The sequence below is a fragment of the Ylistrum balloti genome, unplaced genomic scaffold, assembly GCF_031769215.1.
Source record: "Ylistrum balloti isolate Yb309-2 unplaced genomic scaffold, AGI_CSIRO_Ybal_v1 Utg370638, whole genome shotgun sequence".
Lineage (NCBI taxonomy): Eukaryota > Metazoa > Mollusca > Bivalvia > Pectinida > Pectinidae > Ylistrum > Ylistrum balloti.
In genome coordinates this window covers 158014-183589 of record NW_026782389.1, presented here as the reverse complement: position 1 = coordinate 183589, position 25576 = coordinate 158014, and the positions used below count along the sequence as shown (strand labels likewise).

The following is a 25576-nucleotide window of genomic DNA, read 5'->3' as shown; positions in this document are numbered from 1 at the left end:
AACTGTCTTCAATAAAATTTATTAAGTATTAAGATCTGAGGCTATGCAAACCATCTTGTTACTTGCTTAATGAAGAAATAAACACACAGATTCTTATTTGTGTGAAGAGATGGTCATGTTTGTTAAAATCAAATTAAATGACCTTGACATACTTTCAGGGTTACAAGTGTCAGCTTACAATCTTCCCACTTCTTCTTTTAAAGAATCTTACGTTGAAGAATAATATTGATAAATAGTCAGTAGCTTGTTTTATCAACTTTTAATGATATTGTATTATTATCACCTCTTAAATGAATTGTAATTCTTAAACATATACCTGAAAGTTTTGACCAAACATTTTGATTATATTTGAAGATCACAGGTAATATTTATAACTTTCAGTGCTGAAGAATTCACTCCATTGTACCTGTTGTTAGATCCAACTTGCCTGTTGTCATTAGCTTGTTTGTAATTGTTGTCCATGGTTCAGTATTCACCTCAATTTATTTCACTTATTAGATCTGGATTATTTTGTTCTCTAGAAAGCATTAAAAAGATCTTCGGAATGATGTATTGTAATTCCACATTTTCTGTAATGTCTGTGTTCGTTTAATTTATTGGTTTTTTTTTACACATTTTCTTCTTTTTTGAAAGTTAGTTTGGATTTTATTGTGTGTCTATTTTTACCCACACATCTATTGTGATTTCTTTACAATTAGCTTGCTTGTAATCAGTTGATAAGTTGTCACTTAGGTCCTTTAGATGTGCAGATTTAACATGATGAGATGTATAAAAATGTTATTCTTTAGACCTGAAAGCTGCAATATCAGATCTTTTATAACTATCGCAAGGATAACATGGTTTCTTTCTATCAAAAACTGTACTGCATCCAGAGGATTTTCAAATGCTTTATCATTAAAATCAAATGTATGCATTGTTAGATATTAATGAGAATTACTTTTTTTAATATACTTCATTAAAATAAAATTCCATCAACTTATATTGTTAAGATCATGTTAGAAATATGTATAATTTGAATTAGGCTGGGGAGATATAGTATATGTAGTGAGAGTGTCTTCAGAATACAGACAGCTAAGTGTAATTGTTGAGACAATAATATGCTGAAGTTTTGTATAAATATATCAAATGTATATTGGACATTGCTTTAACGTTTCCTTTATAGATCTAGTATTTAAATATGTGATTTTTGGTTTGTTTCATAAATTTCAAATGAATAAACAAATTTCAGATTGATTTTGATCATGACAAAAAAAAAAAAGAAAAACCCAAATATATAGAAAGTGAATTAAGGATACGTTTAGGGGGAAATGACAGTGAAAACAAAACTGGTTTCAATCAACAGTTCGGGTGTAAGTGTTTTTCATGGATTTAACTTTAGCTGTAGTTAGGGACTCCAAAGTGATGACAAACCATAGAAGTATAGGTGGACCAGTCAACGAATAGTCGATGATGTAGTAGAGCTGTGACTATTAAGTGACCTGTATTAACATAGACCTTTTTGTTCTGGAATTGGAAGGTAGTTTGTAAACCAGACAATCAAATAGGAATGGTTTTTAAATCATTAAATGTTTAAAAAAATTATGAACAATATATAATAAACTGTTTACCTTACATGATTCAAAACAAACTGCATTTTCTGGTATACAAACTGACTTACAATTCATATGCAACTTTCAATAAGACATTTTTGCATTTTCTTTCCTTAGATATATCTACAAATAATTTGTTTTGTATATAAAATCATATTTATCATAAATTTTGTTTTGAGAACCTTAACCTATGTAAAATCACAGAGAAGGAAATGTGAAATTAATCAGTAAATATTCTACAATTTATATATTTCTGAAGTGTAAACACAAGTACATATGTAGTATCAATTTAACAAAGTGGCACAAAGTTAAAAGATTATCAATTGAAGGTAATTATCCATTGCCAGAGGAACCGTAGAGATTAACACCATTTCATTGTGGGAAGAAATCTGTGTATTAGTGTCTTAATTTTATAAGATATAGTTCTTTATGAATAAATTGGTAGAAAAGAAAATCATTTGTCTGATGAAGGTGACGGTGTAGTCATGGAAATGTCACACTCTGATCTTCTACTGATTGTAGTATAAGAACATCTGTTCTGTTGACATTACAAACCTGAAGATAATGTTCCAAAATATGAAAAATTGTGTATAGAAAGAGAGCTTATATATGTAGATACAATATTATATATATAGAACGCATCCCATTAGTTCATAACATAAGTTTGATGATTGAAAACTTCCAAAAAACCTGAAGTTATGGCAGTATAATCCTTGCTAATATGATATACAGAGGTTAGAAATAAGGGGAGATAATTTGTGTTTTACAGTGTGTGGTCACCTGGAGGTCCTGGAGATTTTACTGGAGAATGGAGCAGACGTGTCAAGGGCAGACAGTCATGAGGCATTCCCTATACACTATGCTGCCCAGATGAATGGGAAAGAGAATGGTCACACTGATCCTAAGATAGGTGAAAAAGTCCTTAGGAAACTCATCGAAAATGGAGTGCCAATGGACGTCCTAGACAAAGATGGTCGCCAACCTTTACTTTGGGCAGCAAGTGCTGGTATACAATCATCATAATTAGTTTTTATTAAATGCCACTTTGTTTAAAATTGTTGTAAGTTTACCAAAATGATGCTACAATATTAAGGAAATGTATTTTGTATAATAACATGTATTTGATTTTTTTATATTGACATGTGTACAATGGATATTTTAGGTGACTTTCAATGGATTATAAATGTAAACAATTAGTGTAAATAACAGTGTTAGTATCATTTCTATCTTCTCCATGTCTGTAAATTTGACCGTTTGTTTATTGTAGGAAATTCGGAGTCTTGTAAGTTATTGGTGAAGGCTGGAGCAGATGTCAATGCTATAGACAAAGATGGACTCTCAGGTAAAATGTTTTGACATGAATATCAAAAAGGAATTAAACATCAGAATGGAAATTATTTTAGATACAAAAAAATAATGTTACCAAAAATTCTCAGTTTAGTGATCAGAAAAATATTGATCGTGCTAAAACTTGTTGGTCAACACGCATTTTGGAAAAAAGGAGAAATTGATTATATCTAATGCAGAATCTCATACATTTGTGATAGAATGAGATAGAGAGTTTTTGATAGCAGTAACAGCCTTTATAAAGTTGATATCAAATGGTGGCAGCGACATAATGATTTGTTTTCTGAAACTATTGTTTTAAAGTTTGTCTCATTGTGTCCTCAGCTCTGCATTGTGCAGCATCACGAGGTCATGTCAAGTGTATAGAGACTCTAAAAAATCTTGGAGCCGATGTTGATCTGGCAGACAAAAACAATTGTACAGCACTGTTCTACGCTATCACCCTTGGCAACAAGGACTGCACCAAGGCCCTCCTCAAATTTGGTTCCAATCCCAACCACCAGGACAACCGTGGAAGGACGTAAGTGACCACTACAAGGCTTCAGCCTTCTTGAGTATTGGTGTGACCTATTTTTGGGAGCTTTATTCATAATATAGAGATAAGAAGTTTGGACACAATATATCTATTGAATCACATTGCTTAGGATTCTTTTGTAATGTCAAAATAATTTTCATGAATATCAGACAAATTTAGATATCTAATTGGAACAAGATAAGGTTCTGTTTATCATAGAACTTACTGAATCATAGTAAAGAATTATTTAGTTCTGATGAAAAGTATTACAGTCTGTTTTTTCATGACATTTTTGAGTGATATTATTGATGTTTATACTCATGCATCAATGGACCCTTTGTGTTAGAAGTTGTATATATTAGATCTGTTAATTGGTCATCAATACTTAGAATAAATATTCCTTTGCTATCTGTGATCATGAGAGGACAGAAAATCTAAATGGATATTGTCAATCCATCTGTTTCTTGGTCCAAATACAATGTAATATGGACATGGATTCTCCCAAATCTATATAAGGGAGACAACTTTTAATACAGACTATGATTTTTTTGTTCAAGGGAGTTAACTCCTGTATCTCTTCATAATTTACTCACATTTCAGTTTACATGTCAATGAGTATTGGCAGTATAGTCTGTAATAAATGGTATTTTAATTTTTTCTGGACTCTTGGTAAATAATAATTTTCTTAATATTTATAATGCCTTATATGTGATCTGGTTTACATTCAGGCCTACCCACTGTGCTGCCATTAAGGGCTGTGTGGATACGGTCAAGATGCTGGATAAACATAATGCCCATCTGTGGTCACCAAGCATCCGTGAGGACTGCCCCATCCACGAGGCTGCTCAGGGGGGATTCTGTGGTGAGTAGCAATCACTCTGGAGAAAATGAGAATATATGACAGGGTTAATTAATTCCTGAATTCTTTTAGAATTTCTAGATATTACTGATAATGTTAATTTGTGGTTGGTCTAAATTTAAACTGATTTTATCATCTACAAGACAAGAGAAATCATTAAAAAAAGTATCATGTTATTGATTTAAAACATAAATTTGATGAATCTGATGTGAAATTCCACAAATGTTATACATTTTGTACAAGAGTTAGACATTCTTTTTCATTAAACTTAATATGAAAAGGAACATTCAGGATATTGAGATATGATTCAAATTTTTCTTTAGCAGAGTTTTTATAGAGAGTCTGCATTAAATGTTATATGTTATAAGGTTTTATCCAGATAGCTCAGTTTGTAGTGAGCTAATGAACATGAAGTTTAGAAACCCCTCTACTGACATTTTGAGATAGCTCTGTATGTAAGGATACATGTATTAAGAAAGTAAATAAACTTGAGTTTTGGAGGGGAGCAAAATGTAAGAAAAATCAATTTTTTATCTCTAACTATAATTTGCTTGACAGATGTAGTGAAGTATCTTTTGAAGTGGAAGAATGACCCTAATGCTGTGAATTTACCAAACAAGGGAGGTCGCACCTGTCTACATATAGCTGCCATAGTCAACAACCTGCCTCTCTGTAAACTCCTAATTGATAATGGTGCTGACAAAAATGCCACAATGATCCACAAGGTAATTAGGTCTTTTTGCTCTTACATACATAAAGGCTGGTTCATGGGTAAACAGTTAGGGCTTTAAGAGACAAACTGTCCCTCCTTGACTAATGTAGTACATAATTGTGTTTGTTATATCTTTACTAGGTATTTTACAGGAACAAATCAGTGGAGTTTAGTTGTTCAGACTTTGTGCAAGGAAGTAAATTCCTTCTCAAAATTATTTTGTTTCCAAAATTGCCATCAGCACATAAAAAATTGTAAGACTCACATTTCAATCAGTCAGATCGAAAGTGATTTGCTGTAGATAAATTAATTCCTATCATATTGATTTCAGAGATGACTTAATACATTTCAGTCACTGAACCAAATAGAAACTTTCTTCTAGCTAAAAGTACATTGTTTACTGCAATGTAAAGCACAAGGCTCTCCCGAAAATCTCATTGTGAATTAACTAGCAGGTAAAGGTGACCACTTTGTCTTCGAGGTGAAGGTTAGAGATCATTTCAGCAATTTCTAATGAAGTGACATATCAAGAGTATGGTATTGATCAGTTACAATGGTATTTCTAGTGGTGTTTTTGTTCTTTGTAATGTATTGAAGTCCTTCAGAATATTGTACTGTTCACACTGTAATGACCCGAAGTATTGGTTTGAGTTTATTTGGTTGAACTTGTGATACTAGATATCATATTTTGTTCTCTATATCATTCTTTGAGAATGCACCATAACTTAATTGGCCATATTAAACCAATTCAATCTTTTACACTTCAACATAAAAACACCTACCAGTTGTTGTTAGAGTTTTCTAATATCAAAATAACTTATGTGTAAATCTGAAAATGCTCTTGTTTCTCCTTTTTAAAAAAAAAGGAAAAAGATAAAATCTTTCGTGGGTACCAAATGATTGTTATATATTGATTTTCATTCTTTGAAATCTTCTTCATTGCATTTATTTTCTTTGTTAATCTACAGCCACCAAATTATAAAAGTATTTAAACAAATATTGAATGTTAATTGGTATATCATTTTAACCATATTTTAGCTCAGCTGGCCCAAAGGGCCAAGTGAGCTGTAGGGATACTGCATCTGATATCTGTCCAGTGTCCGTCGAGCATCCGGTGCTTGTCGTCTGTCACCTTTTACTATATATTGCAACTGTTCTTGAACAACTCAGCAGATTAATAAAATTTGATCTGAAGCACCCTTGGGGAAAGATTAACCAATTTGTGTAAATGGTGGGTCTTCCCTCGACTGGGGCTAGATGGACGGGGCCCGATATGGAAAATCTATTAATTGCTTTGGGAAAAAGGAATACATTTTGTATGAACAGTGGATTTCAGTCCATTGGGACCAGAGGGCCAAGGCCAAATAGTTGACACAGTGTATATTCTTTAAAATCTTTATTATTTTGGAACTGAAGACATATTTGTTGAAGAGAACTTTGTTATTTACAAACAGCTGCATCTAACCCCCTTTTGGTGGAGGGTCAAGCCTTTTACAGGGAAATAGAAACAAGTGCTTTAAACACTTTTAATTAAAACAAATAAATTTTAGCAAACTAAACCAGGTGAGCAATACAGGCCCTATGTACCTCTTGTTTTAATTGCTAGAATTCTTAAGATATTTGAATGATATCTGATTTCAATGTTAGGACTTAAGACATCATGTTTAAACACATTGTAAATAGAGATATACAAAGCACCTTTGAGTGTAAATCTACTACATTTCATCCCTTTGTGTAAAGTTATAACAGGTATACTTTGTAGTTTTATGTGTAAAAATACCCTGAACAATAGACCTGTGTTGTTGTGACCATAATAGAAATATCATTGATAAATTTCTTAATATAGATCACAAAAAAGATGTTCTTTGTGTGACTTCAATTTCAAGTGGATGATATTTCTTTTTTGATGTCCATGTATTGGTTTTATAATGTCTACTGTAAATCACGGTTTATTTTGATGTTTTCTTTTGATCTTCAAATTGATATTCGATATAGATATTGAAATTTTACATTTAATTGTATTTTATACAATATTTATAAATGAACTATTATATGATATGAATGTATTGTTTGTCCAGGTGGACAACTGTCTATTTGTAAATCAGAAAGGTTGTTTTCTGGTTGTGGTATACCTGCTATAAATTTCCTTTGGTTACACTGGACTGGCTAAAATGATGGTTTTTTTTGTCTCATGCATGCACAGTGCATTGTTACATGTACTTATACCAGCGCAGTGTTAAAATATAGAAATTATTACAATGGATTATCACTTGGAAAATTCCCAGGTGTTAAATCTAATCCATTCCAAAGGTTATGAGGTAACACAAGATAGTGAAGATTGGAGTACTATACCTGCCAAATTGGAGCAGAATTTGGTAAGTTATTGAGGCAGTCTAAAAAGCCATGAATGTTGTAGTGGTTGATTGAGTTTAGGGGATTCAGACCAGTATATGGTTTTACTATAGTGAGTATTGAACATACCTCCAGACAGACTACTACATACTAATGGCTGTCAATAACACCACTCACATTTACATAGAATCTGTTAGTGTAGCCTTTTGTATAGCATTTACGGGTCAACAAGGGTTTTCAAAACATTCATTTTAAAACAATGTTCTCCAAAAAGCAAGATCAAGTATAGAAGATATATTATGGATTTATATTATGGTCATTTAGGGTTGTTATCAAATGTCTGTTGTGTTTCTATCTGGGTATTGTTTCTGTCACGCCTGATTGTTTTAAACAGTGGTTTGTGTTTAGCCTAAACCTATGTAGTTCCAATGTGTCTCTAGTTCTGTCAACCTGACATTGGACTTACAGACAACATAGTACACTGTTTTGTGATTCTAAACTCATCCAAAGGTTATAAATCCAGGACTGCCATAGGTAAACATGTTAGGAAAGAACAAACTTGGTAAGGAAGGTGATATTATCAAAACATGAAACGAGAATAAATGAGGATATAGATACTGTTTAAAGTGAACCAAACTGATTAAAGTACACATAACGACGCCAGCTCAAATTGATTGGTTAATTATCTCGTTTGTAAGCATATTCATTGAGGGTGGTATTCATGTTGTTTAACTGTACATTTAAAAATATGTTGTGTCTAATTCTCTACTTTAGATGTAATTGATCGACTAGAGATATGTATTATGTATGTTATTTAGGTCCCAATGTCTGTGTTCTGGTTGATCTAATGTCTTGATCCATGACAGAACCATTCACTCTGATAGGCCAACATGTATCTCCAATCTTCTCTCATCATATTCAAAAATTAAAATCTGTCAACAGCTCCAAACTGATATGTTGTTGAGACAGAATTCATGCACAGATGACAGCCATGAAATAGGAATGCTGCCATGAGCTAGTCCTTTCATGGTGTTACTACAATACATACCAAAGGATTTCTCACAACAGCTCACCTGAAGGTTCAAGAAAAGAAATCTAATTTATATTTGTAAATTCATTTCTGAGGACCAGGATTAGTAAACACTGTCTTTTATATGTTTAAGTATAGTTGTTCCTCACAGTCAGTCGACCAATTCTATATCATATACACCATTTGTGTGAGGCAGATATTGTGTATTATAGAGCTCAATAGGAAGTAGGTTTGACAATAACAGGCTTCCGATGGCACTCGTATAAAATTCTCCCAATACACAGACTAATGTGGATACTTCGTGGATCGAGGAGTTTGGGTGTCCTCAAGTAAATAATATGTTTGGATAGTGGATTTTGAATACGGCCATATTTACCTTTAAGATTTGAAGAGTATCTAACAGACTTGTGTGGTGTCAGTGTGAGTATATGTGTCCAGGTGACAATGATATAGGTGTTACATACAGTAGACCATACAACAGGTATGTATTGGTATTGCAATAACTCTACATCATTGTTGTAGTCAGTGATACAGCACATGTGATGAAGTTACCTGATAATCTTTTTGTTTTTATAGTAACTCTTGTGTTTCTAACTAAAAGATAATGAATCAGTAAGCTCTTAAGTTTGGTTGTTATTGTGTATTTCAAAGGCACGTTTATAGTCTTACTGTAACAATAAATTGGGCAGGGGAAGATGTGGAACAAAGAGGATGGATTAAGTACAGAAAATAATCAGTGCCTATAATGATGTTCAGAAACGTAATAGTGTGTAAAAATTATCTGTTTTACTGATTTCTGTGGTGACGTTGGTCATGTGAGTTGGGTAATACACTCTGTCATTTCAAAGATAAGTTTCTCTTCTGAATGGGTCCAGGTGAAAAAAATATCATCAGTATTTTGGGACATGTTTATAGTGTTTCTTCCTTAGTAGTCCATTGATATTGTGGCATAAAGTCACTAGATATACTTGATTTTGGGTCTATGATGTCACATTATTAAATTATACAGTAAAGCAAAGACTATAACTTTGTCACCTTATTATAAACTGTAAAAGAAAGTAAAAATACAGTTGAATGGTTTTGTGCCATACAGTTCTGTACTAACTATTCTTACTGAAAGATAATGCCCCGTATACCAATATTTGATACCAAATGTGGAATGTACATGAGAGTCCAGAGTCCCGATTAGTGTATATAATATTGATACATATATTTTGTAGTATTGGTGCGGTGGTACAGTTTTACCTAACTTCACATATCTAAAACATTCATGTTTCACCATCGTTCAGGTTCTGCTGTATTTTCCATATTTAGATATATATATTTAGATTGCGACGTTTTACTCCAAAGTTTCAGGATTTATGTGATATAATGTTATATAAAACAAGCTATTTCAGGTAAGGAAAAAGATAGACAGGTTAGATGTTTAACAAAAGTGAAATAAAGGGGGACGGGGTTAGGAGTCAGTGTTGTTGTTAGGGATGGGGCGGGGTGGAGGAAGGAGAAACATAATATTTTTTTCTATTAGGATTTAAGTTAAAGGAAATTGCATGTAGTATTGACAGCCTTTAAGTAGATTTTTATTGTCTTCTTGTGTGTTTTATTTTACTCTTTTATTTCATTTGGGAAAGCCATCAATATAACTGTCACTGTACCCTGAGTAAAATGTCTCCCTTCTCAATCAGGTTCGATTAAAAAGTCAAATAAATATTCCTTCAGTGAACTACTAATGCATTCTGTCATTAATCTTTGATACTGTATATTTGATTTAGTAAAAAGATTAAATTTGGTATTAAAAATTTGAGATTACTTGTGGGTATACGCTAAGCACATTTGGTTGTGTATAGGTGATTACAAAGCATTCAATGTATTGCTATAATTGAAAGGTAATAAGAACATGTATTACTCAAAGTAGAGTTCAATTTATCTTCAATTTAATTGTAAATCCTGTATTCATTTACTAGTAGTCAGAATGGTTGGTCACATATCCACCTTCAATGTTGACCAAGGAAGAAAAGCCTCTTTGTACAAGCTTTTAAAATGTTAGGTCTTTAGCATTTTGCCTGGATAAGGCAATGAGAATTTGCTCTAGTGCACCTGCTTCAGGATTCATAGAGATATGTAAATAGTGATAACAGGTAATATTTGTGAAATAGGATTTACTATTACACAGTAATTGTATTTAGACATAACTAATATTGCTTAATTGTTCAGATTAACAACGATGAATATGTGATTATTGTAGAGTTAACTAAATATACCAATATCTTTATATCATCAGAGACTATGAACTATAGGTAGCCATTGAAACAGTCTTGTTTTAAAATGACTTTTTCCTTATACTGGTACCATTCTATATATTACTATAATGAGAGAAATGTACTTTAATTGTTGGTGATAAATGTTTTGATGTATTTACGCTAAGCTGTTATATAGGAACCTAGCACCCCAGTGAGAGAAAGCCCACACCAGGAATGTATTTATAAACAATAGTCATGCTATTTGTTCATGCTTAATTAAATAGTGATCAATAATTACAGTGTTAACATATATATAACATGTGTGATTTATGAGATTTTTGCTACAGTATGTAGGTGTGTTCATATACCTGCTCCTGGTGTGTTTGTCAAGACCAAACTTATTTGATTAAGGAAAAAAAAAGAAAACTAAAAATGTATATGTAGGAATCAGACACAGAACTTAGAGTATATGTTGCAATCAATCACAGTAAATCATGTTGCTTGCATATATGGACTTACTGAAGTGAACATTCAATATCTATATGTGTAATAGTTTTGTCTGTTGGTGTTATTGATTAAAACTAACCCCCTACAGGTTGATCAATAAGCATACCTGATAAAATATCTCTGTTTCTTATCTGACAGAATCTCTACTCAGGGAAATCAATGAATTAAGGTGTCAGTGTAACAGGTAATACTAGGCCAAGGTTTGACATGGTTACTCCAGTTTGATTTGTTTGGCAACCAGTCTTTCTCACATAATCAGATTGTTATGGTATCAAGTTCCTTTCCCGAAGGAGAAATGTGTTTTAATGATCCTTGACTTTAGAATACTTTTGTATATGTGTTTCAGATGCATGTGTCTTGAGTACCACAATAATTCTTTCTCAGGTGTCTTCATTTTCTTGGTATTTGAATATTTCTGCCTTCCTGATAATGTCTTACAGGTTGCCTCCTAGGTACTGAATCATGTTGGTGTTACCATGCGTTTAACACTAAATGGTGTGATCAGACTACAAACTTTAATAGCCACCAGAGGAGGTGACTGTAATTGTCAGCTGGAATAGTTTATTAAAGCATTGTCTTCTTTAAAAACAAGAATCTTTTTATAGCACTGTAAAGATGTAAATGAAAATGTTTGTCGTCCATTTTTATGAAAACCACTATGTAACATGTTTGTTACGTAAAAACTATTGCCATTTTGTTGCAAAAGGTAAAACTACGAAATCAAATGCAATGAATCAGACTTCATATAAAAATTGTGTTCACTTCTGTTGTGATAACCACAGAATTTTTTACATTTGAAATTATGTCTTAGGCTTCAACCAAAATCAATACTCACTAACATTTATGTTATACAAAGCTTTTACTCAAGTATCTATCTAATCTAGATCATTATTTTATAAAAAAATGTTTAGTTTATAAATGAATGGATACTCTTTTTATCTTGGATATTTCATGACTCATTAGATAATTTTACAACTTACGGATATCATTTACTTTATCTCACCTTTGTCATATACGTAATTCCCTTTGTATGTTACAGGACAAGACATACACACCTTACGATGCAGCTGTAGTGAAGGGAAATCAAGAGACAGCTGACTATATCAAGGGCAAAGGTGGGAACTCTTCCACGGATTTCGACAAATCTGGGAAACGGGAGTCGAAGTCCGCTAAATCACGCCGTAGTGTGCTCACACTTGAGAGTACACCAGAAGAGAGAGAAAAGGAGGAACAAGCTGAGCACGACAAAAAGGGAGATGTAATTTTGACTCCAGTTACTTCCCCTTCCAAAGGAAAAAAAGGAGGAAAAGGTGATAAAGACAAGGGCGGAAAAGACAAAGAAACAGAAAAGAAAGACAAAGAAACAGAAAAGAAGGAAAAAGGTGAACAGAAATCAGATGGAGAGGAAGATGAGGATGAAGAAGATGCAAAAGATCCGGGAGTGAAACCATTAGTAGCTGCTGGTGTAGGTCTCAAAGCCAAAGACAAAAAGGGTAAAGATAAAGAAACAGACAAAAAGAAGAAAACAAAAGGAAAAACCGAGGAAGAGAAGGATTCAGAAAAAGACAGAAAAACAAGCCAACCAGAGGAGGAGGACGAGGAGAAGGATATTGTAGATAAAACTGTACCACTGGGCAAGTCTGGTGTTGGTGCTAAAAGAAAAGGAAAAGAAGAAAAGGAGGAGGAAACTGAGGGAGAAGAGGAAGAAAAAGAAGGAAAGGGAGACCACAAAGAAGAAGAAGGGGAAAAGAGCAAAACATCATCTGAGCAGGACGACGAGGCTGCACGTATTGCAGCAGCAGCAGCAGCTGCAACTGCTGTGAAGGTAAAACGAAGAGGAAGCAAAGAAACAAGCAAGAAAGACAGTCGTGGTGACAGTGGTGTAGAAGCAGATTCAGAACAAGAGTCTTCAGAAGAGGACGGGACAAAGGAGGAAGGAAAGGACAACACTGAACAATCCAAGGGGAAGCCTATTCAAACAGCAGGAGGAAGAGTTCATCGTAAGAAGAGAAGAACAGACACCGTTGAGGAAGAAGAGGAAGAAGAAGAGGGAGAAGAAGGAGTTGAAAAGAAAGACACTGCTGCATTAGCTGCAGCAGCATTGCTAGCAGAAGAAGAAAAGAAGAAAAGGTCAAAACAAGAAAAAAGCAAAGAAGACGAAAAGAAGAAAAAAGAATCAGAAAGGTTGAAAGAAGAGGAGAGAAAGAAAAAAGAATCAGAAAAATTGAAAGAAGAGGAGAGAAAGAAAAAAGAATCAGAAAGGTTGAAAGAAGAGGAGAAAAAGAAAAAAGAATCAGAAAGGTTGAAAGAAGAGGAGAGAAAGAAAAAAGAATCAGAAAGGTTGAAAGAAGAGGAGAGAAAGAAAAAAGCCGCTGAAAAACTGAAAGAAGAGGAAAGGAAGAAAAAGGAAGTTGCAAATAAGAAAGGGTTGAGAGTTGCAACTCCTCAGCAAGGTGCTAAAACTGGAATTGAGGCACAGGATAATTCACACGCTCCAGCAGCAGGTGCAGCTGGAGTAGGATTAGCAGCAGCCCTATCTGCAGGCAAGAATAAGAAGGAGATTGCAGAGGTTCAAAAAGAAGAAGTTGGAATTCAAACAGATCGGAGAGAAGAAAAGGAAAAACCAAAGACCACTGACACAGGAATACAGACAAAGAAACAGCACACACGGCAAAGTGGGAGTCAGACTGAGTTATCAGGTGACCAGGTGGTTAGTAGGGAATCATCTACAGATCGACAACCTAAATCTCGTGTCAGGACTGCTTCTAGAGACTTAGAGTCTGAAGGAGAATTTGAAGTCCCAAAAGATTCACCGGAATCAGAAGCAGAAGCTCTTAGAGCGGCAGCTGCAAGGAGAAGTTTATCACGAGCAGAGTCGGAGACAGGTCGTGAAGAGAAACCACAAAGCAGACAGCGTGTGTTACAGTCACCTTCTAAGGTTCCAACGGATGGTAGAATCAGTCAGGGATTATTGACGAGTTCCCGGAAAACCTCACGCCAAAGAACATTTGATAGAAGTGACTCACCAGACCTCTCCTCAGGTGAAGATATTGATGAAAGAGATTATGTTGATGCTCAACCAAAATCTCGCAAACAACGTGCACAGAATAGATTACAAAATAAAACACGCAGACTAAGAAATCGCCAAGTGACCGGTGTTTATGATCCTGATAGGCTGTCTAAACCTGTCAGTGTTCACAAACAAATCAGAGACAAAAAGAGATTAGCCCGTGAACGTGATAGTCAGTTGAACGGAAGACTTGTAGAGATGGATCGTTCAGACGAAATTAATGACCTTGAACACTCTATCTTACGTACCCGTCGTGGTGGAGGACGGTGCGTTAACTCAATACAGGAGAGTGTGCGTCGATATCAGAGTGAGCGACGCATGGTTAGACAGCTTCATCAACTCAAGCGTGCCCAGATCTACACAGGTCCCATGCACGACGTAGTCCTTTTCAGCAAGCTGATGGATGTATATAGAAACAACGCTCCACATGATGCCGACAGCACGCTAGATTCACAGGTTCTCGAGGATTGGGAAGGTTACCTCCGAGGTAAGTCATGTGTAGTTATTAATCATGATCGCCATTGTTCCTTTCTGTTTCAGCTTGTAAAGAAGGGTTTTCAAAAGCACATTTGTGAAATCCCTGAAGTTACCTAGATTGCTATATTGAATATAGGGTGCTAGATGATGTGTTAATGGATAGGTCTGTTGCAGCTGTCACTGGCTTGTAATATTTTACATGCTTCTCATTTTTTCAGATAACTTTGAGGATAGAGAGGGTATTTATACCTGAGTGTAGTATGATTTGGAAGTGCTCACTAGAGTTTGACCTCTTGTTGTTTTTTACCTCTCCATATAAGTGTCGCTGTATCAATGCATTACTATTAGAATTTTCAGTCTTCCTTTTATTTTCGTTTAGAAGTCTATTTACATTATTTCTATGCTTGAAAATACAAGTTTAGTGACATAAAGCACAAGAAAAATGCAGTTTCTCCTTTTAAACTTGATACAAATACCACATTGTTACACTTTAAATGACTTACGTTAAATGAACTTCGTGTATACCACTAATATACAACTCATTCTGAATACTGAATTCATCCACCTACGCTAAAATACTTCATGAACATATTTTTATGTGTGGAAATTAAGAACTTTCTTTATGCACCAAAACTACAACAAATTCAATATTCGGCCCCCTTTTGCTTGTTGCAAAACAGAATATTAAATGACTGTTTAAGGGATGGAGATGAAAATGCACACCTGTTGATATGTATGGTTAAGATAATATCTTGTGACATTGCACTGTCTTGTCAAAGAACACCGATCACCTTTACATCGTAACATGGAAATATTTTTTAAAAAATGTCACTTGAGTACCGTATTTGTGTGTGTGTGTTCACATTACCAACATGTAGTGATATATATGATACCAATCTTATCAATTCTATCCTTAAATTTACAAATAAACTTGTATTTACATCTGCTCATCTGTTCATGTACACTTCTGCTTGATTAGCTTCTGGCTTAGTTCTCTCTGCATGTGCATGTAAAATTCTAGCTTTTTATATTGTAATGATGTTGTATAATATTATGACTATTGTATAATCAGTAATACTGACACATCATATAGGAAACAGTAAGTACATTGATGTTATGGCGTTTAACACCCAGGTAAAACCTGTTACCTGAACATTTTGCTTACTTCCATATCTACCTACTGTCTCCCCTTGGAATTCTGTCAGTAACATGTAAACCTTCCATTAACCTCCCCGTAATATGAAGAATTCTTGTTTTGACATCATTAACAGATCAACTCCAGTTTGTTTCACATTTCTACGAAGATGATAGGACCGGACTACGATCTGCAACCAACACAGTCAGGGTAGGTAACTTTTTGTATCCGTATTTCTGCACATCACTATTGCTATAACATTCACAGTAGATCGTCACTTGTTATAAGTATCACAGAAATTTCACAGCAGTTGTTGATATATCTTGTCCATATCAGTTCACGTTTGACAGTGGTGGATTAAGGGAGATATTCGACCATTGAATTAAATTGCCATAAGAAATGTTTTCTACCAGGCTTAAAGAATGATAGAGAGGATGTGTAACATTGCCTCCTAACCTCTTCAAAAATCTTGGATCCACCACTTCTGCATATCACAATAATGTATCACGTGTTGTAAGTGTTGTATCTATAAACAGTTGATACATTGGACATGATTATGCTAATCTTCATACTGATAATTTGATGCAGGGACATGTTTTATCACTACCTTGATAAGTGATAGTTTTGATCAAAATTGTATTTTTTCTACTATCAAGACACAACCATCTAGATCGGAGAAATCGGCAAACTCTGCCAAACGTAGTCATGTGGACAACAGATATGCTGAATTAAGATTTAAACAGGTAATAATCGTTTTTATTGGCGTCGACTCCTGTACGTCTACATGTCTTTATAACCTATCAGATGACCATGATATCACCTTCTACTGATCTTAATATCTTTTGATATACACACGAAAAAGGACACGGTAATTGTGCAAGAATTGGCAAAGTAATATTTAAAACAATAACTCTGGAAGTGTTTTTTCTGTCAGTTCTGGAAGTATTTTAAGAAAAATTCATTTTATAATTAAGAAATATTTCCCTTCAAAGTTGCTGTCATATGCAGATTCAATATTTTTACACATGCGTATAACTTGATCCCACTGAAATGTTTGATCTGAAATTGTACTGAACAATACTTGAAAGTAAAGAAACAGACACTAGATGTTTTAAGTCATTGATATCAATCTAATGACAAGATGTAAATTGTAGCATGAGAAGCTTTTTGTATACTGCACAATTCACATGCATTACCAGCATTACTAACATTTTAGCCAACATGTCCATGTACAAATCTTGGTGTTGATGATTAAATTTCTAAACGTTCCATGGTTCTGAGAAAATACCAACAAAGAGACTGAGTGAGAGATCATGTGTATCCATCAAGATTTTACTAATGCTATTTTGCCATTTTTTGCTTTCTTTGCTTGAAAAGAAAATTATTCTTAACATTATTACAATGCAAATTTCAAACGTAAACATCGTGATTACGTCACAAAAGAGTGTAATATTTTGATAAGGAAAAATGGGTTTGATTTAGGACTTTGAAATGGCTGAACGAGAATCAATAGAAGACAGAATGAAGGAGGCGGCAAAGAAAACAGACGAGTCGTTAAAGTCTGTACACAGCAAGACTTCAGACAGTCTCACTGAAGCTAAGAAAGTGAATGACCAGCTCCAGAACGATTTCCGCCGAGACGTTACGGAACGTCTCAAGTCTGGCAATTCAACTAAGAAGGAACGCCAGTGGCTCCTCCAGGAGTCCCTGTATGTATTCTCGCAATACTCTAACAATGATACACCATCAATATGTTTTATCAGTTTAACACAGGTCACATCTGGCTTTATTTTTCATGTATCCATTTTTAACTGACCTGGCAGTCATCACTGTAAATGATAAATATGGCAGATTTTTACCACAAGAGAAAAAAGGATCTCTAAATGTTGAAATTTCTTACCACTCATACATAATCTTTAAAATACCCTTTCTAAAGTAGAAAGTATTGAAAGCATACTGTGATATGTTTCAAATAAATAATTGGGTTTTTGCAACTCCAGATCGACTACATCAAATCAGATTTCAGTAGTCAGCTACATATATGTTGTATATACCTTTTCTGTTTACCTGTAGGAGTGATGAAGCCCAGTCCCAGGCTGAAAGTGCTGAGAAGGAAAGAAGGGAGAAATATAAGGAATGGCATAAAAAGAAGAACGAGGAGCTGAGGCGGAAACTTCTAAAGGTCTACGGACCTGATCAGAACTACTCGGACAGTAAGTTCTATGTTTTAACGATCTGCTTTGTATTGTTTGCAGTAAATTCTAGGATAATTTTGGACATTATCATTTCGAACACTATTGTAAGATAAAACGATGGTTAGTAAAAGTCTCACGTAAATAAATGTTATCTTTTTGGTTAAGTTTGATGGTGATGAGTTCTTTGACAAGAGATAGCAATTAGTTTCATCATCAAGAAGGGACCAAATTGATAACCTATTTAGCACATGCCGAATAATTTGTCAATCAATGACTGAAGATGGTTGATGGAATAATTTAGTAGGATTGTGTAGATAATGTTATTTTTCATGATTATGATCATTTCGTGGAAACATTTGAGAACGTACCCTTACTTAGATGGATCAAGGTTTATATGACGGGTGTCGTTGATGAAGCAGACACTTACACTTCTGGAACACCTGGTCTTATGCGCCTTGTGCTTTTTCCGGAGTCACCGTGTAAATCTTTCTTTTGTTCATGTTTTGCCCTAGTGTTATTGACTTGGAGTTTTGATTATGATTGTGTTGATATTTTGGTGTTCTATGATGTAAATATGGTGATGTGACCAGGAATGTCTGATGTAGATATGATAACATGGCTAGGAATTTCTTATATAGTAATGGTGATGTGACCACGGATTTCTGATATAGATATGATGACATGGCTTGGAATTTCTTATATAGTAATGGTGGAATTCTGATATGGATATGATGGTGTGACCAGGATTATCTGATATAGATGTGGTGATATGAGCAGGATTTTCAAGTGTAAATTTGGTGACGTGGCCAGGAATTTCATACATAGATGTCGAAATTTGACGATAATTCTCTCTCTGATAGAGGTATAGTGTGAGAAGGTCTGTTTCATGTTGATAGGTGATGTGACTGATATATCTACATCATGTATGTTGCTAATAAGATCAGGAGTTCCTTATGTAGATGTGTTGATGTGATTGGGATTTTCAGATGAAGATATGATGATTTGGGCAGGATTTTGGCATTGTGAACAATTTTTCACACTTTTAATTATTATCATATTTTCTTTTAGTTAAAAATAGCAAAGCCCACTCTTTTAAGTCATCTACGCCGCGGATCGCATATACATCAACACCACGACCCAAGTCCCAGATAACGATGACCAGTGGGGGTATGTCTCAAGCCCAGTACGGTATGGATCGAGAGATCACCGTCCAGATGACAGAGTACGGCATGCGGAGGGTAAAGAAAGATCCAGATTATCCATTCGGTATGCATGCATTTAGCTGCTTATTAACAGCATGAATTATTGGATGTGTCTGTTTCAAATATTACAGTTAAAATGGTAGAGAAGTAGGATGAAACACTTAGATGTATTCTGAAGTTGATTTGGGGTAATGACAATAATTATATACTGATGTCTTGACTACTATTTTGATTAAAGGAAATTAGTTACTATAGTTCAAATATATGTTTCAGCTGAAAGGAAATAAAAATGTTTTTTTTTTCTATCAGGTTAGACATACAGTGTATATATGATCTATTTCACTTACGTCACCTCCAGACAGAGCTTATATAGGCTCTCCCTATTAACTAAATTTGTATTACATTTTTTGTCAATAAAATTTGTTGAAATGAAAAGACAGTGCATGGGATCATGAAACAGCCTTAATGTATGCAGGCACAAATTTCATTTTGAAGAAAAATAAGTCTTGGAAACTAAACCAAATGAAAATTTAACACCAATTAGAAATGTGTTTAAGAATTAGAGTTTTTTCCTTGGAAAAAATATGGAAAAAAACAAAATAATACACAAAAATGAAAAAAAAAACCAAAGTATCGTCAAAACCATAATACAAATGCAGAATTGGTGAAATGAAGGCAAGAGTTGAACAAAATAAGTATTTAGAACAGGACAGGAAAAATTGAAAGGAGAATAAGATCAGGTGTTCCAAAAGGTACACGTTTTCTGTTTTGTCAATGACACCAGCCATATTGAGGGCATGTTAAAGTTGATGTGTGTGCATGTAAGATCATTGTTTCAGGATACATAGGTATGGCAGGACAACAGATAGTTTATGCTATTGCGATTATGTAGTCTTTGAAACAGACTGTCCACTGCTAAATAGATTTGTATTCTTCATATATTCTGATTTTGGGTGCCATTATAAAGTTAAACAAAATGTTTTCTGGTTTACTTCCGTGTACGTTCATTCTATTGATTAAATCATTTTAAAAAGTGCTCATTTTTGACAAAAGACTATAAATCAAGAATCTGAAGAATACAAAATCGGTGATCGGTTATGAATATTTATCAATCAACATATATTTTCATTACGATATGCTATATCAAGCTTTATTTCGGCAAAGATATGTATCAAATTAACAGATATTAAGTCTTCTTAACAGGATACGGAATATTGCTATCCTGTGCATCATACAGTCTAGATCCTAGAATCCTAATTACCATTTTTGAGATTGTAAATTTGAATTTTTTTTTGTAGAGCATGAATGACATGAAGAAGAATGATCAAAATACAGATGTTTATGTTTACGTAACTTTGTCATTTGTTTTTACAATATTCAAACAATACATATATATACTTTAATATTAATTGGAAGTCAGAGATTTTTGGAAATACAATCCACTAATCAGTGAGATACTGTTAAAATGAGATTTAATATACACACTTGATATATATATATAACAGTCACACACTATCAATGCATGGATCACATGTTTATGCACTTACGTCAACAGGTAACAAGGTGAAGGCCAGAAAAGGGCTCATGCATAACGGCTTGTTGGAGCAAGGTAGACAGGAGGGACACCTCCTTCAATCAGCATGACATTCGGGCGCTGCTCTTGTCTCTTGTTTATGATACTTGCTCTACACCCATAAACTGGCTTCCAATGTTTTTAGAGTCTGCACCTTCAATAATTGATTACTGTCGATTTCAAAAGTAACTTCTAAAAATTTTTTAAATAGATATTTTGATATTTGAGAAGAAAGTAATGCACTGTCATTTGTTGAGAATTCTAAATGTGTTAGAAACATACGAAGACAATGATGGTTTGATATGAAAACCAATGTGATGAGTAAAGAGACTGTTAATTGTTGAGTGTGCAGACAACTACTTTCTAATGTTGTTCTATAGCTCTTGGATGGAGACTCTTGATAAATCACTCTGCAATGTTACCTTTGTCGAAACGTATTGTCCTGAGTTCGATTAACTGAGTTAAAAATATAGTTTTTGAGACCGTTAATGAGAACGAGATATCACATATGCTCTTGTTTGATTTACAGGTGTAAAGCAAACCGTCCCCGAACCGATATCAAATTACTATCCTGTCTTACCTCAATAAAGTGTTTTACTAAGGTTTTCAATATGATTAAATTACGAAAATTGCTTCTGACCGAGATAAAATTCGTGTGGAGGGTGACTTTTCATGCAATTCAACTTCATTCTTTATTTTCAAGCTTGGATACCAGTGCAAAATTTTTAGAGTTTAATTTATCTTGAAGCAAATTCTACTATTGAAATCTTGCTTGTTAGACATCATATACTGCAATGCTCTAACCAGATATATTTATGTCTGCTTACTAGAAATTAATATTCCACAAGCCTATTGTATCTGATAGTGTACACTGCAATGGAAGTATAAACATCACTAAACAATTTTAGTAATCATGACCTATTTAAACTTATATCCTTAGGAATATTAATTGAAAAAGCATACTAAACATCCATATGTAATGTTTAGCAAATGCAGAGGATATCAAATCTTAGTTAGATTCACAGAATATCGGTAATGAGGAAATATTAATTTATGATTGCATATTAATTTCAAAATATATTTGTTCTGAGAAAGTTATGGACAATTTTATTGAATATTTATAACATTCATTCTCCCTTTTCATTGTAGAAATTTCATATTCTGTACTACCTACAGTGCTTTCAGCTGCAGTACTGTCCAGTTGCATCTTTTCTTGTCCAATAACTCTATATTCTTGGTCGACTTTGACCAATCTGTATTCCTGCCCAATTATGATCCTCTGTATCATCTTTGTCTTTGTAGATCATAGTGAAGGTATGTAGAATGGTGAACTGGTTACGCGCTGATATCCTGCATGTGTAGACAACTAACCATAACAAAACAGTTAGGTTACCCAGCTTGTTAACAAATTAATCATGTGATTCTCCAGTGATTAACACCCTATTAATTACTGATGAAGATAGGTTAAATGTTAATGCTGGTTTTACTCAGATATTATTATCTACAGTTATATGAGACATTACATACGAGTAATGGATTAATTTTATCACATCTTTGATATCATGTTCATTGTTAAATCTTTATCGTAATTGTAAAATAGCATCTAAACTCGATTTGGAAACGCTCCTTTGTACTTCAATGCCATGGTTTTGAGGTCGGATTTTGGTTTTACTTCCTTGTCTTGGAAAACAGCAGTAATGCCTTTACTTATCTTCAATGTTGTGAACAATTTACTACTTTAGATTTGTAAAATATCTCTTGTATGCTCAAATTATTTGTCTGGTCACCAATAGGACCAATACTGAGTAAAAACCTATTTATTGTTTGTTGTTTTAATATAACTGCTGGTATCCTCAAGTTAGAAATGCACTAACATTTATCATCCTGAAACAGTGTGGTGAAAGAATTACTATTGATAAAAAAAGAGATAATTCTAATTGTAGGACTATACTTCATTAAAAGTTAACAAAATGTTGTATGAACCCAGTAATTAGTACATTATTTGGTGCATGCTTGCTTGATTTTGATGCAATAATTGAATATGTAAAATCTGCTATTTGTATGATGCTTTATTTCCAGCAAATGTATGATTACATATCATTAATGTGTTATTATTCACAAAGTATAATGAATGAATTAAAAGCTTGTCATTTTGACCGTAATTGATACATATATCATGCAATAACATACTTGATATTTCTATCAGATAATACGTGGATAAGCAAACGGTGTAACAATATGGTACCTATTAGCATGTAGTCAGTATTTCCACTAATTAACATATTGATGGTATGTATATTCACTGATGACATTTTGATGAGGTTCCGAAATGACTGACAATTTTGATGAGGTTCCGAAATGACTGACAATTTTGATGAGGTTCCGAAATGACTGACAATTTTGATGAGGTTCGTTTCTGATGACGTTCCGAATTTTTGATGAGGTTCTGACAAATTTTGATGACATTCTGAATTGACTGACAATTTTGATGTTCCAAAATGACAATTTTGACAATTTTTGATGAGGTTCCAAAATGACTGACAATTTTGATGAGGTTCCGAAATGACTGACAATTTTGTACTGTGTGTATTGACCCTTTTGAAACTTTAAATGAAGATATACATGATACATATATAATATCATTGGCCATGTCTTAAATTTTCATAAACATTCGGAACAAAATTGCATGGTTTTCACTTGGATATTTCATAAAATGTTAACCTTTTGGGGGTATATTTCAATGTAAGTATTACAAATGATGTTTTCCAGTGAAGTGTTTTAGCTTTAAAATTGTTATTTTATTATTTCAAATGCTGTCATTTCATTTTATCAAATTAAATTCTGTAACATAGAAAATAAAAGTGAATATTGTGACTTCTCTGACAATGTATACTGGGAAATACCTTTAATTACATGCACACGAACAAAAGGGGGAAATCAAACCGTTTGTGTGACCACTTATTGTCCTGATATTTGAATGTTCTCACAATATATATGTGTATTTGTTATATGGCTATCTATTTCTTTTACCAGGTTAATGCGATGTGTTCAGCATCGCTTTTAGTTTCCTATTGTGATATGTTTGATATTGGCGTTTATTATCATAATGAATTTTATAATTGTTTTTATTGTTTTATAGAAAATACTTGATGCTATTTTTTAATTTCATGTTGAGTATTGGTATTGTAGATGCATTGCATGGCGAGCTTCTGCACAAAAACAGAGGTTATCTCCCTTCATAAATAAGACTTGATATTTGAAATAAGGGGAGGCAACTTCATTTCATTATCATATCATCAAATCATAACTGCAGTAATCAGATATATAATTATGTAAACTCTGTTTTGTATTGTCAATTTGCATATATATAAACCTGTTCCATTAATTGCATTGTTTTGCAGAATATTTTTGCATTTGTTTTTAGTTTTTTTATGATTATTAATATCTTGCTTCCCCCTGTCTTAACCTTATCCCTTTGCTAACAATTTCATTATTATGATGATGTTTAACTGTGAACACACACATCTCTCACAGGTTGATCATAGGAACTTAGTTTACTGAGCAATGTTATCAAATTAGAGGTAACAACATCACAAGCAAGAAATGAGGCCATATTTTTGTCATAGTTGCAATAATTGATGCATTGATATGAGACACCCTGGTTTTATAACTGTTAGTTTTATATTGTGAAATGTTCATAACGGTGTGGAAATCTAGTCATTTCAATATATTTGTTTTAAAGTAAATACTAAAACAGACAAATTAGCAAAGAACAAAATAATACACAAGTTGTTGTTATATCATGTTATTGTGGTTATACTTGCCAAGTTGGAGCTTCAAAAGTTGACAGATGTACTTCATTATTCTGTTTTTTGTTTTAGCCAACTGGACACCGAAGTTTGATGGTTCTCTAAGACCTCGGGCGGGACTTGTGTTCGTGGAACCAGAAGTATACTGTGAGGCATTAAAAGAGGAACATAGAATGAAGAAGGCTTATTCTATAGCGGCACGTAGTAGTGGAAATGTAACAATGGATGATGAACGTTTGTTGGGTCCAGTGTCTTCATGACCAACGCCATAGTTAGACATATTATAATTTATTCAAACTGGAACTATTAAGGAGATCCATTTGTATGGACAAACTGATAAATTGGGGACTACAGGAAAAGTGATTATTTATGTAAGCCAAAACAAGAAAGGAAGAGTGTGTACCTTTCGGAAACATTCCAATACGGACAGGAAATATAATTTGACCTTGGACACTGACTCATTGACCATCCTTTACATTATGTACTAGGAAATGTGATAAGATGTACACAATATGTACTCATATATATTGTCACAATATGATCACTTTATGATTGTTTATGTGAATTTAATGGATGTTTTGTATATTTTGAAAATCAGTATTTCCACAAGTTTTCTTCTGGAAAAGACCTGACTGATATCCTATTGTTTTTATTGATTTGACCATGTTTGATTTTTATTTATTGTAAAAGTTTTCGTATTTCATTTGAACTATTTTGTTATGTGTGATGCTTATATAAATTGATTTGAAATATTTGAAACTGCAACATGAATTTGTCCGTCCACTTCACCAATATCCATGTTACTTATTTGTAAGGGTATTGATATAGTTGTTGATATTTAAATATCTTATAGATTTCTTTGTAAAAGGCACCATTCCTTTACATTGAACCGTTATAAGTAAGCTGTGTGTCGGCTTATTTAAAATACTTTTTAAGCAGTAAAACAACATCACCAGTGCTGATTG

General features: G+C 33.6%; 1 protein-coding gene across 1 annotated transcript in view; it reads left to right on the top strand.

The window, feature by feature from the left end:
• LOC132557186 (uncharacterized) overlaps positions 1-25181 on the top strand; it is a 66912-nt gene extending 41731 nt beyond the window's left edge. Inside the window, exons 6-20 of the mRNA XM_060221683.1 lie at positions 2359-2595; positions 2857-2931; positions 3261-3456; positions 4179-4312; positions 4868-5034; positions 12190-14707; positions 14916-14936; positions 15969-16042; positions 16489-16575; positions 17315-17541; positions 17906-18045; positions 19096-19293; positions 20785-20838; positions 22105-22116; positions 24684-25181. Of these exons, the coding sequence (XP_060077666.1) occupies positions 2359-2595; positions 2857-2931; positions 3261-3456; positions 4179-4312; positions 4868-5034; positions 12190-14707; positions 14916-14936; positions 15969-16042; positions 16489-16575; positions 17315-17541; positions 17906-18045; positions 19096-19293; positions 20785-20838; positions 22105-22116; positions 24684-24871 (4328 nt within the window). The 3' untranslated portion in view covers positions 24872-25181. The remainder of the gene's footprint in view (positions 1-2358; positions 2596-2856; positions 2932-3260; positions 3457-4178; positions 4313-4867; positions 5035-12189; positions 14708-14915; positions 14937-15968; positions 16043-16488; positions 16576-17314; positions 17542-17905; positions 18046-19095; positions 19294-20784; positions 20839-22104; positions 22117-24683) is intronic.
• Positions 25182-25576: the final 395 nt, after the last annotated feature.